An 18,284-nucleotide genomic window follows, 5' to 3' on the forward strand; every position below is an offset into this window, starting at 1 on the left:
GGCACAGCTCCGAAAACCAGAGAGAACCCGGTTGTGAGAGCCTCTTTACAGGAGCTACAAATCCCTTTCCTGTCATTATGAGACTTTGCACCGGGCTCCTGCTGCTTGCAAGCCATGGCCCAGATGGTGAGGACAAGCCCTTGACCACAGGAGGGAGAATTTTAGCGCAGACGCATCGTAAGCAGCTCTGGCTCATGTTCACCTCTTGGCGCTTGTTACCCAAACAATTTCCTGAACGGCTCTCTCAGCCTCAGTGTCCCCATCTGTAAATTGGAGAGACCTCATAGAGTCGCCTTAAAAAGGGAGGGGAATTCTGATACGTGGCTACGACACGGATCAACCTTAAGGACATTACGCCAAGTGAAATAAGCCAGTTACAAAAAGACAGATACTGTGCGATTCCCCTTATCTGAGGCCCCGAGAGTCATCAAGTTCATCGAGACAGGAAATGGAATGGTGGGTGCCAGGGCCTGGGGAAGAGGGTGGGGAGTTAGTGTTTCATGGGGACAGTTTCAGTTTGGGAAAATGAGAAAGTTCTGGAGGTGGATGCTGTGATGACTGCACAACAGGATGAATGTATTTAATGCCACCAAACTGTACGCTTACAAATGGGTAAGATGGCCGTGGTGCAGCGGCTCACGCCTGTCATCGTAGCACTTTGGAAGGCCCAGGTGGGAAGGGAGGATTGTCCTCCACCACTACGCTCAGCCACTGTGAGCCCTCAATGAATGGGGACCCTTGTCCTCCTCCTCTTCATCAGCATCCTTGTGACGTCTGAGGTTCCTCCCAGATCTGAAATCCCAGGACTCTAAGGGCCTCCAACTCACTCACCATACTTCTGAACTTCGAAGGACTTGTTGTACACGTGGCCTTGCATTTCGACAAAAATGAACCATTCTCCCAACACGGGCTGGTCGGACAAGGGGAAGCTCATGTTGGTGATGCCTGTGTGAGGAGAGACACATGCTTTGCCGGGCGAGGGCATTTGCGGAGAGCCACCAGCGGGTGCCCAGCCTCAGCACCCAGCAGCAGTGAGGTCCAGGAAGAGGGACCCCAAGACCCTGCTGCTCCCAATGCCCTGGGCAGCCCCCTGGGGGGCAGGAGGTCACACAGAGGCTGGTGGGGTCTGTGAGGAGCCCGACGTTGCAGGGCCGGAGCAGGCCTGAGACCCCCAGTGGGCTGAGGGAGGGGCACAGGAAGGGACTGCACCCCATGTTCCTGGGAGAGCCTGCAGCCAAGGTCAAGTGTAGGCCGGGAGCTGGACAAACAAGGGAGATGGACCAGCCTCGCCTGCCCTTCGGCTCCTGAGCAGGAGTCATTCCTGGCCTCGGCTATTGACATCTGGGGCAGCGCTCTTCTCCGGGGCGGGGCGTCCAGCACTGCAGGGTGCTGAGCAACATCCTGGCCTCGGATACCACCGCCTCCCCTAATGGCGGCAATCTAAAAAGTCTCCAGATGTTGCCAGTATCCCAGGGGGCAAAGTCATCCCCGGGGTGAGAATCACTGAGATAGATGAATGGATGGATGGACAGACAGATGGACAGGGATAGGGCAGACCACCACCCTCCAAATATCGCCCCAGAAACATCACTGGCCTCTGGCACGGGAGGTGCCGCTTGCTCTGGGTCAGCACCCCTGAGCCCTGCCCGGGCTCTACTTTCACACTGGGAGCTGACGGGAAGGGGGGCGGGGGGGGTGTTTGAATGCGCACGTTGACTCCAGGCAGCTCTGGGGGATCTTCCGCCCCTGAGTGTGACATGCTGCACTTGTCCCTAGTGGTCAGACAGGAAGGACAGTGCCCCAGAGACTCAGGCAGAACCCAGAGCCTACAGCAGCACCCACAGCTTCCCTCCATCACACTGGAATGGGAAAACGCGATGGCTGAGACGATTCTTTCTCCAAGTATTCAGAGAAGGGAGGTCTTTGATGACTGGAGGACATTTAAGGTAGTGTTGGGAGCACACGTTTTCTAAGGACCCTGTGGCCAACATCTCCAAATGCCCCCTGAAAGAGGCACAAAATCACCCTGGTTGAGAACCCTTAGTCTACATACATCCCAAGGGTTTTTTATTATTATTATTTTTAGAAACAGGGTCTGGCTATGCTGCCGAGGCTGGTCTCGAACTCCTGGCCTCAAGCAATCCTCCCACCTCAGCCTCCCAAGTCACTGGGACTACAGTCATGAGCCATCACACCTGAGGGGTTTTTTAAAAACAAGAAGTTGACCACTCCTCTCCTCTGTGCTCTTAAGATCAAGTCTGTACTCTTTCCCGGCTCTCACCGACCTCACCCATGCCCTCAACTCTCCAGACACCAGGCCTCTGTCTGGCCTCCAGCCTCACTCCCTCAGTCACCCACAGCTCTTCCCAAATGTGGGGTCCCTTCCTGGAATGTGCTTCTTGGCTGCTTGCTTTGCCTGGCTACCTCCTGTTCCTTCTTCACTTTGTCACTGAAAAGATGCCTCTTCCAGGCAGCCTTCCAGGATTGCCGCTGCTACCTCAGGCTGAGATAGAGCCCCATTTTGCCCTCTCTGAGTCTGGACTTCCCCACCCTAGCACTCATCACAACTGACATTATTTGGGCTGTTTAGTTAGTGTTTGTTTCCCCCATGGGACTGGAAGCTCACTCCATCACAGTAGCTACAAGGTCCCCAGCAAGTATCTGCTGGTAGGAAGATGGCAAGCCAGGGAGAGAGAGGGAGGGACGAAGGCAGAGAGGGACAATGGAACAGAACAAAAGGGCTGAGCACCAGGGCAGGAGACAGAAGGAGGCAGGGGGATCACCAAGCGACCCCTGTGAGTTCTGCCTTTGGTCCCACCACCACTCCATTTCTGGACAGCCCTAATGTGTGCACGGCTGTCCTTGGACTTCCCCAATTCTACCTATCCCCTGTCCTCTGATGGGACACCATGTCCCTCACGGCCAAAGCAAAGAGGGCGACGTCAATTTCACAGCCCTTCTAGTCATAGAAAAAAGAAAAAAGCTGGTTCCTTTGGCCAAAGCAAAGTCTGTTCTGACTCCTAAATGAAACAGAAATGTCTCATGCAGTGTGGATGACAAGATCTTCAACCTGCAGCAGGAAGACAGTGGGAGCAGGTGCAAATGAACAAGGCCAGAATATTGCAGAAAGGTCTTGAGTTCTGGGCACAATTCCCAGCCAGGAATTGCGCAGAGAAGCATGGGCAGAGGGTCCAAATGTGCAGGGCCGGGGCCATGGGCTGGGCTGAGGCTCCTGGACCGGAACCCACAGTATTGCTGCCTCCCGGGTGTGTACCTGCCCTCTGCTCCTCCTTGGTCCCCTCCAGCTGTGGTGGCAGTGGGGGTACACTGGGGAGGGAGCCCCCGGACAGATCACACTGTTTACCTGGAAAGTTGATCACACATGCAGCCAGCAACCTGCAGAGGAAGAAACAGCGAGGAAGGGAAGAAGGACACTCACCACAGCAGACGGGCTTCAGGTTTCTCCACTCCATCATCCGAGAGCCACGGGGGTCCTGTAGGGGGGACAGACACACGTGGAGAACTCAGGGCAGCCCAGCGTGTGCTCAATTCAAGGACATGCCCCAGCCTTCTCTGTCTTGGGCAGACAACCGTGGCAGGCAAACCCCAAGATGAATCCTTAACACCAGCATGGGAGCAGAAGGAAGCTCTGGAGGCAGAAAGATCTGAAGACAGAGGGGCCGGGCTGGGCTCTGCTTACTTAGGGAGCTGCGTGCAAATCTACAGAGATGGAAAGACACATGCTTGGCCTGTCCCAGGGAGGACATGGGGACCAGGCCAGGCAGGAGAGGCCAGGTCCCAGCCTTGTAGGGCACGAGGGCTCAACCCAGAAGGCAGGCGGTGGGCAAAGACAGACCGATCTTGCAGAAGGTGGGCTGACCATTCCCTGAGTTCAAGCACGGAGGGACACAGGCCACTCACCAGGATGTGGGCTTCCAGCTGCAACAAAGACACACAGAGGCGGTGATCAAACCCTCTGCACACGCTTAGTCATCATCCACGAGTAGCCTGGGTCCCTTGGGACAGGCACTGTCACTGTTTTGGGTTGAATTTTTCTCCCCCTCCCCCAGATTACATGTGTCAAAGTCCTAAGCCCCGGGACCTCAGAATGTGACTGTATTTGGAAATAGTTTTTAGAGAGGAAATCAAGGTACAATGAGGTCATTCGGGTGAACCCTAATCCAATGTGACCGGTGTCCTTAATACAAGGGGAAATTTGGACACAGCCACACACAGAGGGAAGACCCCGCGATGAGATACAGGGAAAAGACATCATCTCCAAGCCAAGGAGAGAGACCTCGGAAGGAACCTCCCCTGCTGACACCTTGATCTCAGACTTCTGCCCCCAGAATTGTGGGACAACAAATCTCTGTTGTTTAATCCACCCAGTTTGCGGTATTTTGTTAAGGCAGCGCTAGCAAACTCATACCATCACCATAGGCAAGGAGGTGGCCAAGCCCCCGCCTGCCCTTCCAGACCCAGCCCAGGGACGACTCCTCCAGGCAGCCTTCCTAGGTGTGCCACTGGGACATTTTCCCAGGTGGCCCATGCCAGGGTCCCCTTAGGCCCTAATGTTCCCAAAACTTGGCAGTGAGCCAGTGCCCATCAATCTGAGTAGCACATGCTGCCTCCAACTTGTAGAACTCTCCAGTCGAGTTCCGTGGCTTACACATGCCCTGCGCTTCCCGAACTCTGCAACATGCCCCAGTCCCCATGTGTTGCTGATGCTGGGTGTGTGGGTCTGTCCCACCAGCTCAGGGCTGCCTGTGTATCCAGGGGTGCCCCTGTTGAGGCCAGAGGCACCTAGAAGCCTTGCACGTTGGATTCAATTCCCTGTGATTTTACCCTTCCTGCGGGCTCTCAGCAACCCTTAGAGGAAAACAGACAGCTGCAAACATCCAAAGCTCTTTCCTTCCTCATGGGCATCAAGCCCTCAGCAATAACTGCACATCTGGCAAAAGCTGATCTCAAGTGCCCAAGGCCACAGAGGGAGGGCTCTGAGCACACGGTCCCCAGACATCCAAGCACAGGGAACCAGCACTGTGCACTCAGAAAGCAACCCAGGGCCTTCAACACCAGCCTGGCCATGGGCCCTGGAATCCCACTCCTGGAATCTACCTGAATCTGAGGAAGGAAACACCTGTGGAAAAGGAAGGTTCGAGTATAAAGACAATTGTGGCAGCATTTCTGACAAAAGCAAAACCTGGAGACATGCAAATATCCACTGGGAGTGGGTGGTTAGATACGAAGCCTTCCCGGGGCAGAAGGAACTCAGGTATGGAGGTGAGTTTACAAGGCTGTGTCCAAAAACATGGGCAAATGCATCAGAGTATCCAATAAAAAAAAGTAGCATAATCCCAGCACTTTGAGAGGCTGATGGGGGAGGATCACTTGAAGCTAGGAGTTCAAGACTGGCCTGGACAACAAAGCAAGACCCCACCTCTAAAAAAAAACACACACACACACAAATGAAACCAAAAAAGTAGCATCATAATTTGCAGGTGATTCCAGTTAAGAAAAAGCTGCATATACCCACAGAACTGCATTTCTAGGCTGGTGGCCACTCACCAGGGAACTTTGCAGGATTATTTCCTAACATATAGCCCCACAGGTGGGGTCCACGTCTGATCTGCTCAGTGACGAGCCCCAAGCACTAGAATGGAGCCTGACACACAGTAGGCACCTTCCATGAGTCTTCTTAGGGTTTCCAAAATGGGAGTTGCCCTCTGACCACCTTCACATCTTTGCTATGTATGGGTGCAGTTTACCCAGTTTACTCAAATCTCTTTCTTTACAACCAATGCCTTTTGAAAGCTCCTCCTTGTAGCAGAATGCCAACAAATAAATGCAGAGGAAACAGCTGAGTTAGAAAAATCACCACTTTGCAATGGTAAGTTTCGACTCACATGATTTTTGCATCATCTGCCAATGCTAGAACTCTCAGGGGAAACTCTGAGGGGTAACAGGGTGTCCGCAGAGTCTCAGGTGTTCTCTATGGATTATTTATTGATTAGAAAAGAGAAACAGGGACTTTGCGGAGGGGAAACCAGGCAGACTCTACTTGAACCACTGGCCACTGTTAACATCCTCCAGCAACAGGACAGCCCACGTCAGGTGCCTCCCCATATGAGGCACCAGGGACGAGCCAGCTTTGCTTCTGTGGCTCCTGCCAAGGTGCACAACCTGAGCCTGGCCACAAGGAAGCAGCAGGCCTGCCAAATGCGGGACACTCTGTAAGACAACTGCCTGGACTCTCCCAAGATGTTAGTCGTGAGAGACACAGAAAGGCAGTGAGGAAGTGATTCGAATTAAAGGAGACCAAGAGACGTGATGATCAAATGCAAGAAATTATCCAGGATTAGATCCGGGACCAGCAAAGAAACATGCTATAAATAATATTATTGGAACAACATGTATTTTATATTATTAACAGATAACATTTCTGTATCGATGTCAAAATTCTTAAATGTGATGATTTCTCATGTAAGAGAAAGTCTTTTTCTTAAAGGACACAGGCAAAAGCATTCAGGGGTAAAAAGACATAATATCTGTAAATTATTCTTAAATGACTCATTAAAATAATTTTATAAGTATATGTGTGTATATATATATATAAGTATACTAAATACATAAATACATATATATTTGTGTATATATACATATATGTACACAGAGGGGGAGGGGACATAAATGTACAAAATGTAGGTTTTGCTACATTTGTAGATTTGTAATTAGTGAATCTACACCCGTGGTTCTCAAAGTGTGTTCCTCACACCAGCAGCAACTGGGAATGCAGAAATGTAGAACTCTGGAGTAGGCCCAGCAATCTGTGTGTGAACAAACCTATCGGGTGGTTCTGACGAACACTCAAGTTCAAGAACTATTGCTCCAGGTCAGGGGTTGGCAAATTATAGCCCTCAGCCAACCTGGCCCTCTGCCTCTTTTTGTAAATAAAGCTTTATTGACACCCAGCCGTGTCCATTCATTTACATACTGTCTATGGCTGCTTTTGTGTGACAATAGTAGATCTGAGTAGTTGCTACGAAATCCACCTGGCCACAGAGTTCTCTGTGCTGGTCTTCCAACAGGTCTGTAAGTTTGACGTTATTTCCAAATAAAAAGTTAAAAGAAGACCTGTGCCCTTTTTGTGAGAATGTATTTATTATTCTGAAGCAAAAATGATGGATTTGATGTAGCAGTTATGTTTTCTTTCTAATAAAGGTTGAATAAATGCCTGGCAGTTAGGATTTAAATGCTACTCCATAGCCACTGAAAGCCCTCCAAGGTCACCAGCGCTTCCTGGCTAAGGAGGAGTAAGCCGGGAGCACCCACCAGCCTCCCTCTGTCACAAAGACACCCCCAGAGGCTCCTTCCTTCAAGGGGCACAGAGCCTCAGGAGGAGGGCAGAAAATAAAAGGTGCAGGGGTTGCTGATGGTGGCCCTGGCCCAATGGTCCCAGGTGGGTGTGCTCCAGGCACACGGTTTTAGAAGCCGATCTCACCTTCTCGTTGACGGGCCTCAGGTCTGGGGAGACGATGAAGATGTGTACAAGCACTAGAAGAAAAAGAGAGGCGTGCGGCACCTGCAGACCATGGCCAGCCTCACCCAGCCCGCACTGGCCTGCTCCAGCCACCCACCTCGGTCCTGGGGCCTGTACACCGGCTTGTCCATCTGGATGAACACAGAGGTGCCCCGGCCATCCACTGTCACCGAGGTCTGGTTGTGGAAGAGGGGACCCTCCTCTGCCCACTGGCTGAGACCCCACACCTTCAGGAGCGCCTGGCCACGGAGGCCCCTGGGCACCTGCAGGCAGAGACCAGAGCTTTGGGACAAAGGTGTTACCCTGCCAGGGGCCAAGATGTTGGGAAAGTAGTTTGGAAGTCTCCAATGGAAGTGCTAGCCTGGGGGTGACTGTGCCCCTCCAGGGGACACTTGGGAGTTTTGGGAGATGTTTCTGGGTGTCATATCTACTGGGAGTGGGAGATGCTACTGTCATCTAGTGAGTGGAGGCTAGGGATGCTGCCCAACATCCTACAGTGCACACGACACCCCCATGGCAAACAATGACCCATCCCCAAATACCAACAGTGCTAAGCCTAGGAAATGCCAGCCCAGCTACAGTGACAGAGTCTCCTCTGCCAACACTACAAAGTTGCAAAGCTATTTTCACTCATTAGCCCTGTCCAGTCAGAGCTGTCTCTCACCTTGCCAAGTGACTTCACAGCCTATGAACAGGGGACTGAGAACCCAGGGCCCTCATGTACATATGCACATTTTTATGTGTGTGTACATATGTATATGTACATATATCACATACAGACATGTTACCTTGCTCTAAAAACATGGCACACACACAGTGTGTGCCTCCATTGCTATGAAATGTTCAGAACAGCCAAATCCACAGCGACAGATTAGAGGTTGCAGGGCTGGGGGAGGAGGAGTTGGGAGTGACTGCTAATGGGGACAGGGTTTCCTTTTGGGGTGATAGAGCATTCTGGAACTAGATAGAGGTAGTGGTTGCACAACCTTGTGAATGTACTGAATGCCACTGAATTGTACATGTTAAAATGGTTAAAATTGTACATTTTAAAATGATTAAAATGGTTATAATTTTTTTCCCACATAGATGGAAAAAACAAAAACAAGAAAAAAAGCACTACAGAGACTTAAGGGTCTGCCCTGGAGTGGACACTTTGCTAGGACAAAATTTCCATTCCTCAGGGGGCGGAGCCCACCCTACACAATTCCCTCTTGTCTTTCTAAGCGATGAGCAGAACACCCCAGTTCTGCAATTAAGTCATACTCTGTCTATAAAGGCTCCATTCGTGCTTAAAGCAAACAAAAGTCACGCCTCCCTCGGTGTGACACACATGTGGTGACAGCTACTACGTTCTGGCCGTCCCTGGGCCCCTGGTGGGTGGACATCATCTGTCTGCAGCTCACATGGAGACCCATGTGTACCCCCCACTCCTAAAACCACTCAAACGTGGGGTGTGCCCCTTCTGAGGGCTCCTTTGCCACCATCCACTGGTGTGGTCCCCCGAGGGGTGGAAGGGACCCTGGTCACCGTCACAGTGAATGGCTGCATGATGCGTCCTGCCGAATTACATGACATCTCATGGCACTTTGCACCATCGTGTCCATTGCACAGGTGAGGCCAGGGTGGTGCCAGGACCCCCATCCCTGCGACCACACAGGGTCAGCCCCAAATCTCTGGCTCAAGGTCAGTCCCCACCTTCTCTCCTGCCACGCCCCTCCTGTCTGCTCAGAACAGTATAGAGGACCAGCCCTGCCTGCTGCCTTTAGGACCAGCCTTCTGGAGCCTGTGAGTTTCTTTTCAGAACCAACCAACCTCACTCCCTGCTCCAAACAGAAAACCCTCAGCTGCTTCTGTTTCTAGAAACCTCTCAGCATTGGCCTGAGGCTGAATAAGGAGGAAAAAGTCCCAACCACCCAGGGGCAAGGCATGTGTGGGCAGCAGGGAAATTTGCAGGGGTGGGGACTGCATGTTAGAAGGACAGAGAGGCTGGGGGAACAGGAGACTTCCCCTGAGGACAGAAAGGGGGGCAGACCACAAACCGCAGCCCCCAGAAGAGCTTTCCTGCTCCCACAGGGAAAGAAGGCAGGAAGGACCCTCAGTGGGCCGGGCCTGGCTTTGAGGTTCTCCTGCCTTCTTTCCTTCTGTGTAGGGACAGAACGGGTCCCTGTTCACAAGAGGAAGTGCAGCTCCAAGTCTGGAGCTCAGCGTAGCTGCAGCTCCCTCCCATCAGGTGCCCAAGCACTTCAGAGCACTTCAGAGCCCCCATCCAAGTCTGGGGACAGGGTGACAAGACAACTCCCACCCAGGGTGCTCGGAAGTACCGGGCCTGAATCACACGTGGCCTTTGGGAACAGGAAGTGACTCGCTCCAGGTCAGGAAGGCTGCAGAGCCACCGTTGCAACCAAGTCCCCTCAGCTCAAAGCAGTGGTCCTACCTGGTCCTGCACCTGCCTGCTCCCAGAGGTCTTTCTGGAATATTCTAGACTAAGCAGATTCCGCTCCCCCTCATACCCAATCTCAGGGATGCAAGTTCACTTGTTTAACATGGAGGACAACCAAAGGCTTGGGGGCTGAGACCCACGCAGGGGAAAGGTGCCCTGCGAGGCCATTAGGGAGGTGGCCAGGAAAGGCTGGCACCGCTGGAGGCTGAGATGGCAGGTGAAGGGGGACAGGGCTGAGGGAAGAGGCTCCTGGGGCAGGCCCCCCCTTGGGGAGGACCCTGTGGAGTGTCCAGTTCCACCGCAGGCCTGTCCCCTGACCCCCATGAACATCCAGAGGCAGCTGGCTTTACCCAGCGCCGCGCCCCGCCAGGCCAGGACACCCCCGGGCTCTGGATGTGTGTCCCACCTTAAAGGACCCTTCTCTGCCCTCCTAAAAGCCCAGGATGCAGCCCACTGACCCATCGCATCCCTCGGATGTGTGCCCAGGAGAGCAAACAGCCAGAAGCCTGGCCTCAGGCACCACCCCAGTCCCCAGAAGGCCTCATGCTCTCCCTGAGACTCAGACCCGTGGCAGGGGGACGTCGCCCTTCAACTGTGTCTGTGAGAGAAGCAACCTGATTGGCCTGACCCTCTGAGCTTCCGTTTCCTCTGCTGTAAAGCGGTGAGGATGTCTACTGTGAGGAGAGTTAATCATGAGTATAAAACACCTGGTGCATGGTTAGACACCCATGGATGGTGGCAACAAGGTGTCATTATTGCTGTCCAAACTGGATAGCCTCCGGAGCAGAGGAATCCTCGCGAGACTGATTGCAAAGATGGGAAAATCTCCCTCGCATGGGTTACAAGAGAGCATGTGGTTCACTCTGCTCCAGGCCATGGGCTACTGCCTCTTGTTTCCTCCTTCCTGCCCCAGGACCTTTGCACTGGCTCTTCCCTCTGCCTGGAATGCCTTTCCCACAGATCCTGCAGGGTGGCTCCTCCTGGGCTCAGCTCAAATGTCACCTCCTCAGAGGGGCTCTCCCTGCCGTATAAAATGTAGCCCTATACACCTCCCTGCCTTTCTCCAGTATATTTTAAAATAAAATTGAATTTTTTATTGAACTTTCTATTCTATGAGGTGATCCTACTGATGTCATTGGGTGTCAACTGTCTGATCCACGCCCTTGCCTGCCACCAACAAGGCCAGTAGCTGAGAGAGCAGGGAACCTGTCCAGCTTCATGTTCAGGACTTAATAGATGCTTAAGAGACATTTGTTACACAGAGGCATGGGTGAAGTATGAAACATCAGAATAAAGCAAGTGTCACAAGGTTTTAGGGACACTTTCTCTAGAAAGTTCCACCAAGAGCATCTAAGCTGCATCCTCAGCACACAGGTGAGAAGGCCAAGGATTGGGTAGGGCCTTCCCGTGGCAGCCAATGCCAATGTGCTGGGTGCCCACAGCACTGGCTTGCAAACTGTGTGTCCCGAAACTGTCATGTCCGCAGACGAGTCCCCAGGGCAGGCACGTCTGGGGGTGGGGAGGGGGATTCTGCGCACGTAAGAGCAGCGTGGCTTTCGCCCAATGCCCACACCATGGTTCTGCAGAGTGTCTCAAACTCGGCACTGGTGACATTTGGGGCCGGACCATTCTTTGCTGTGGGGCAGCCTGTGCATCCTAGGATGTTTGGCAGCATACCTGTCCTTTGACCTGACAAGTGCCAATAGCAGCCCCCTCCTCCTTCAGATGTGACGATGAAAAAATGTCTCCAGACATTACCAAATGTCCCACGGGGGACAAAACTACCCACAGGTGCAAACTGCTACCTTTACCTTCGGGGAAGGATTCTATCATCGAACATAAGGCCCCACAGCAATTAGACACTAATGACACACCCCGTGGAAGAGGAACCGTCTCAGCCTCCCTTCTGATCGCTGTGGGTGGGCACATTATAATTTAGAATGATTCTCAACTGTGCCCATTTGTCAGGGACTCCTTGGAGCATCTGGTAAAACTTAAGGAACAGCTAACCTCCCAAAATGCCTGCAATTTCAAGGCTTCAAAATCCCCTGAAATCTAAGGACTCCAGTTGAAAAACCCATGTCAGAGAATTCCTTGCAGTGCAGTTTGGTATGTGAAATAATTTAAAAACAACACTATTCAATTCTAAGAGGACATGGGGAAATTTGGTCCCGAATATATTGCAGGTGGTGCCATGAACGGGTACTGCTGTGTCTCCTAAGGCAGCAGTCCCCAACCTTTTTGGCACCAGGAACTGTTTTCATGGAAGACAATTTTTCCACGGACTGGGAAGGGGGATGGTTTCAGGATGACTCAAGCGCATTCCATGTATTGTGCATTTTATTTCTATTATTATTACATTGCAATATGTAATGAAACAATTATACAACTCACCATAGGTCCCCAGGGCTTGGGGACCCCAGCTCTAAGACATAGCGAGACCCAGAGAGAGGCCTGGATCCTAACCTGCAAATCTTTCAGGGTGTTTGGGCTAAAGAAAGCATCCAAGATGCTAATGCAGCTTTATGCACAAAGATGCTGGCAACTTTTGGATTATAGTATCAAAACCCTGAAAATAATCTAAAAAAAAATCTAACCTAGACAAGATAGAGGTTAGTAAATGAGTATACAAGAGAGGCACAACAGGGTGTTGTTTATAATAAGATGCAAACCACAATGACAGAGACTTAGAAACAGGGAAGTACATTTACGGCAACATGTTGAGAGAAAATAGCAGGAAACACCACGGTATGTACCCTTTAATTGAAACTATGAAAGAAAATATATGTACAAGGCTTTGTGGGAAACATACAAAGTGAAAAGTAAGAAAAGGCGACTATGGGAGGATTTTGCCTTTTCTAAATTTCATTATTCGTTTCTTACATCACCATTGATGATTTTTCTCGCAACACACACAATGTCTCCTGTTCCCTTCCAATTCCAATTCTTTATTTTCGAGGCAGGGTTTATGATTTAAAAAATTCACAGCTTACCTTGAGTTTGATTGTCCCTTTATCTAAAAATGAAAATAAAATGAAAAAGGGTTAAATCAGGAGCCATGCTTTCCTGCCTCCCCAAGCTGCGGCCTTACAAACAGAAACTTTCTCAACCCAGAGGGGTTCTTCTGTGGACAGACGCACCCTGGGTCAGGCTGGCCTGGCTGGGATTGGCAGAAGCAAGAGGTTTCCTCCAAGCTGGTGAGAGCTGAAGGCTGGAGGGGACGCACAGAGCTGAGCTATTCGGGGGAAAGTTGGCCTGCCTATGTACTTAATTGACTTCACCCCTGGCCCCTACCCAAAGTAAGCTGTGAGGAGAGTAAAGGGAAAACACCAGGGTAGAGGAACAAGAAGAAGAGTGGAGAGAAAGAAGAGGAAACAGAGGTCCCCAGTGGACCTCAGCCCATTGAACCTGATTGGTCTCCTATCACCTCACTCTGCTACCCACCCTGGGTCATTTGTGGTTCCAAAACCTGTCCTGGGTTTTCTGGCCTCCAGGACTCAATTAGGCACCTACTGTTTTAGCCTCCCAGCATCCATTCCCCCATCTCCTGCTAACAGGACCTCAGTTACCATGGGGGAGCTACCTGCCCAGTTCCCAGTCCATGTGGCTTTGGAAAGTCTCCACTCCCCTCTCTTGGGGCTCTGTGCCAATCTGCATAGGCAATCCCTTCTGGTCATAATGATTGGCTAAGGGTTGATCACATGACCCAAGATGGGCCAACCAGAGGGAATCCTGGGACTTTATCCAGTAGTCCTGGGAAGCTGGCACTCCCTCTGATCTTTGGGGGAAACACAGACTCCATGAGGATGTAGGACAAGAAGCTAGCCAGCAATGCCAGGGATTTTCCTTCTAGTTATGAGAGACCATAAACTCTCTGTTACTGAAGCTAACCTGAGCTGGGTTTTAGTTGGCTAGCCACTGATCAGGACTGCCCACTTCTTCTAGGACTAGAAGGACTTCTAGAAGGTTCTAGGAGGACTTCATCTAGGTAGTCCTTCTTCTAGTTTCCCCAATCTCACTTCCTCTGACCACGACTCCCACTGTCCCCAGGTGCTGCCTCGCTGGCCTTGGAGCCCCCGACATCATCTCTCTGTGTCTCCCACAGCTGCGTCAGGCTCTGCATGGGGAATGAGTCTGCCTGCCCTGCGAGACTCCAGCTCCTGCAGGCAGGTCCCTGCACTCACCACCTTTGCGCAGGAGGTTGACACTGTTGTTATCCATGTTTGAGCAAGGAGAGAGGGGGAGAAACTGGCTGAGGGCCTGAGTCCACTCAGTGAAAAGACCTGTGAGCCCAGGTGAGGGTCTGATGGCACAAGGGTCCTGGAAACCCAACAAAAGGTCTGAAGTGGTCACGAGATCCCTGCCAGGCCCCCAGCTCTACCTCTGCCCAAAGCTGGCACAGAAGGGAGCCCCGACTCTGTCCAGATCTGCACCCACAGAATCAGTGCTGCCAAAGAACAATGTATGCTGGCTTCCAAGACAAGGCAGGGCCTTACTCTTTCCATCTGTAAAATGGGGAGAATGCAACCTGCCCTCCCTCTCTCCGTCTGGGGATGTGAGGCAGAAAGGAAACAAAGCAAAGCCCACACTGCCCCCAGCCCTAAAGGCTAGCAAATGGCTCCACTTTGCAATGGGAGAGGAAGCCTTGGTCAGGCACCCAAGGGACCTACCCAGGATGGCTCCCTGGCTCTGCGCCACTGCCTCACCCTGGGCCACCAGCTGAGCCTGGACCGTGACTTCCCTTGGGGAGTTAAAGATGGTCACGCTGATGACTTCCTCCACTCCCGAGCGGAAGACAGAGGGAGCGGCAATCAAATAGCCCCTGCAGGAAATGAGAACTGAAGTGAAGGTTTGACCCACCTCTGGCCTCACCGCCACCCTGGCTGGGTCAGGGCACTCCCCAGGCAGACTCCCGCCTTTTCCTGACCATACCTGGCTGGCACTATTGCTCTGTATGTCTTTGTTCCCCAACAGTCTTTGAGGCCTGAAATTGGCTTATTCACCTCTGAAGTCCCATGCTGGATAAGAATCTGGCCTCACTGGACTTACCCAGCATCACACACACCCCGTACTCTCTGTACTCTGGCCTCCAGTCTCTTTTCTCAGCCACTTCCTTCTGCCCCAGGACCTTTGCACATGCCATGCCCACTGTCTGAAATAGTCTCCTCTATAAGCCAGGTAACCAGCAGGATGCTACTTGATTCTCACAGCCACCTTGTGGGAAGTGCTAACACGAGTCCCACTTACAGAATCAGAACATAAGCCCTGGAGAAGTCAAGTCAAGACCTAATCATTGAGAGACCAGAATGCTAACTCAGCCAGCCCAGACCACAGCCCAGGGGAAAGGAACAAGGGGCTTTGCTGCAGCATTAACTTTCAGAACAAACCCTGGAAACAAACTAGACAGCCCCAGATGAGAAAAGCTCTGGGAACAATGGAATCAAAACAGCCCTCTCTTTCTGAAAATCCTCTGATTGACCGTGCAGACACTTCTGGGAAGGAAGTGTTGCTATCTCACTTTCCCGATAGGAAGCTGATGTTTTAGAAGAACAAGGAACACGTACCAGATCATAGCCAGGTAGGAGAGGTCCTGCCTCCCCTAGACTCCCAAGGAAAATTACAAAATCTCTGTAACCTCATGAAATATTTACAATGAGCTGGCAAGTGCCAACAGCACCAGCAAGAAAAAGGCACTCAAACCCAACCATGCAGAACAATGGACACCAGAAGAAAGGAGGGTAAAGGGAAACACTGGACAGGGCAATGAGATTAGGAGAGATTTCTATTTCCTCAAAATCACCTCTGGGACAATATGGCATCCCCATGCAAAAAGATGAATTTGACCCTTACATCACGACATACACTAAGATTAACTCAAAGTGGGTCACAGAACTAAATGTAAAACTGTAGAAGTACTAGAAGAAAATATAGGTCTTTGTGAGCATAGGTTAGGCAAAAATTGCTTGGACAAGAAACCAAAAGCATGATCCATAAAAGAAATTACTCATAAACTGGACTTCATGAAAACATCATTAAACACTTTGTGTTTCAAAAGACACAATGGGTTTGTGTTGTGTGTTGCCTGGCCATAGCACTGGCCACAGTGTACACTGACCCTGGGATTACACTGTGCTCCATTCAGTTTGAACAACCACGAGGCACAGTCCCCTGGGATCATCTGTGGACTGTCCAAGTCCAGGACCAACTGGAGCTTACAAGACTCTAGGTACATGTTGTGTACTATCTAACTCCTGCACTGACCAGGGCACAGAATGACCCTAGGTTCATAGGTGCCCTATTCCACTCCAGCACGGGAATGTGGCCTCCTTTAGAAGGGACATACTCTTTCTCTCTAACCCCTAGAGCTTAGATGGGTGTCACGAATACACGTGCTGAGTGTGGAAGAGCGTCTGAGAAATACGCCATCTACATGTTCATTTTCCCTGGTCACCTTCTAGAGTCCTAACCCAAAATCTGGGTTAGCGTCTTCCTCCAACTGCCCAGAGAACCTGATGTAACCAAATTGACCATCCCTGCTGTTCAGAAGTCGCAGCTGTTTGCAGCTGTTGGGATGAACACTAGCCATTCGCTATCACACCTGACCCCCCTCCATCCCCCAGCATCTGGGCTGACACTGGCATCTTCTCACCCTGCTGGTCTCAGAAGGTTCTAGATTGGGGAAAGTATGTTTGGTTAAGTGTCGACAGAACTGCTCTTTCAACAGTATGCAAATCCATGCTGCTTTCTGGGGTCAGGAATTCCTCATACGAAAATTCCTCGGGTCACAAGTGGGTATCCGTGGCTGTTCCTAAGATAGGATCCTTTGGGCTGGGGGGTGCGGAAGATCATGGTCTGGCCAAAAGGCCAGCTAATCCTGAAGCCAGTCAGTCATTTGGGGACTTCTCTTTCAGCACCCCTGGCCTGCACCCAGGAGATTCCAGCAGCACTGCTTTCCTCTAGCTGTGACAACCAAAAATGCCTCCAGACATTGCCGAATGTCCTCAGGGAGACAAAAACTGCCTATTCTATTCTAAGAGATGCAATTTTGCAAGAAGCCTCAGGACAAAACTTTGCAAGGTTCCGATGCCACATAGCCTCCCACATAGCCTCACAAAGCCGAGCTCGAGGGAAATCTCAATGCTCAGAGCACAGCATGTTGTCTTACTTTTCCAACTGTGACCAGAAAGGAGCAAGCTGGAAAAGACGACGTCCACCTCGTCTCACTGCTTACCTGTTTTCTGGAAATTCCTAAACAAGGGCTACTTGAACCAGCCACCTCCTGAACACCCAGCTAGACTCAAAGGCTGGGCTTGTGCGGCCTGGGCAGCCCCCCTGAACCCACAGCCACGCAGGACTTACCCAAACTTAGCAGGTCTGGAAATATGCCCTACGAGCCAACTAATGGGAAACTGTCCCCAGCAGCTAGTGGATTCACCGCCTCCCTGTGTCCACCCACCAGAAGCTCTAAGCAAACCTCCAGAAAAATGTGTAAGCAAAACAAACACTTCCTTCCCGCCCCCCACCAGGCCCCCCCAAGGGCAAGGCACAGCAGGACACCCCTCCCATGTCTCTGCTAAGACGCGCCCTCCTACCTCCACGCCTTGGACAACTGGAAATCACCATCCAAGATGACAGCCCCGTCACACGAAGGGGGCGAAGTGGGAGGGGCGTGGCTGGTCTCCCAGTCTTTAGCTTTCGGGAGTCTTTGTGCCTCCACGGGTCCACTTCGGGCGCCCCCTCCCCAGTACGATTCGGGTACAAGACTGCACTTCCCCCCCAGCGCGGAAACTGTGGGGCCTTCCACAGGTCGCCGTAACTCTCTGAGCCAGTCCTCGCGACCCCCACCCCGGAAGGCGACCAACCTCCTCCGCCGCCCGGGGATACTCACGGGGCCTGGGGCTGCGCGGCGCGCACGCCATCCCGCAGCGACAGCGGCGACAGCAGCAGGAGCAGGAGCCGGAGCAGCGGCCCGAGCAGGGCGCCTTTCATTTTTCGGCTCCGTGGGGGCGCCGCGCCCAGGAAGGGGGCCGGGCCCGGGCCGAGCCAGGGCCGGGGTCGGAGCGCAGACGGCCCGCGCTGCCACCGCCGGGGGCCCTTTGTTCGCAGCCCCCGAGCCGTGCGCCCCGCGCCATACGCCCCCGCTCCGCGCTCGGCCGGGCTGGGGCAGCCCCCGGCTAGCCCCCTCCCCGGACCCGCCTAGTCCCCGGGCCCGCCCCGCGCGCCCCCTATTGGACACGCCCCTGGACGCCGGCCCCGCCCACCTCCCGTGTCACCCCCTTCCCGGACCTGCAGCGCACCAGCTGG

At 52.3% G+C, this 18,284-nt stretch overlaps 1 protein-coding gene across 1 annotated transcript in view; it reads right to left on the reverse strand.

Moving 5' to 3' along the window:
- The window catches only part of LOC123640082 (C3 and PZP-like alpha-2-macroglobulin domain-containing protein 8), an 88,744-nt gene extending 70,775 nt beyond the window's left edge, over nt 1-17,969 (reverse strand). Inside the window, 8 exon segments of the mRNA XM_045554465.1 lie at nt 832-945; nt 3,440-3,494; nt 3,922-3,939; nt 7,502-7,554; nt 7,638-7,803; nt 12,974-12,996; nt 14,651-14,802; nt 17,869-17,969. Of these exon segments, the coding sequence (XP_045410421.1) occupies nt 832-945; nt 3,440-3,494; nt 3,922-3,939; nt 7,502-7,554; nt 7,638-7,803; nt 12,974-12,996; nt 14,651-14,802; nt 17,869-17,969 (682 nt within the window).
- Between the last annotated feature and the right edge of the window lie 315 nt (nt 17,970-18,284).

Source organism: Lemur catta, chromosome 1 (genome assembly GCF_020740605.2).
Source record: "Lemur catta isolate mLemCat1 chromosome 1, mLemCat1.pri, whole genome shotgun sequence".
Classification (NCBI taxonomy): domain Eukaryota; kingdom Metazoa; phylum Chordata; class Mammalia; order Primates; family Lemuridae; genus Lemur; species Lemur catta.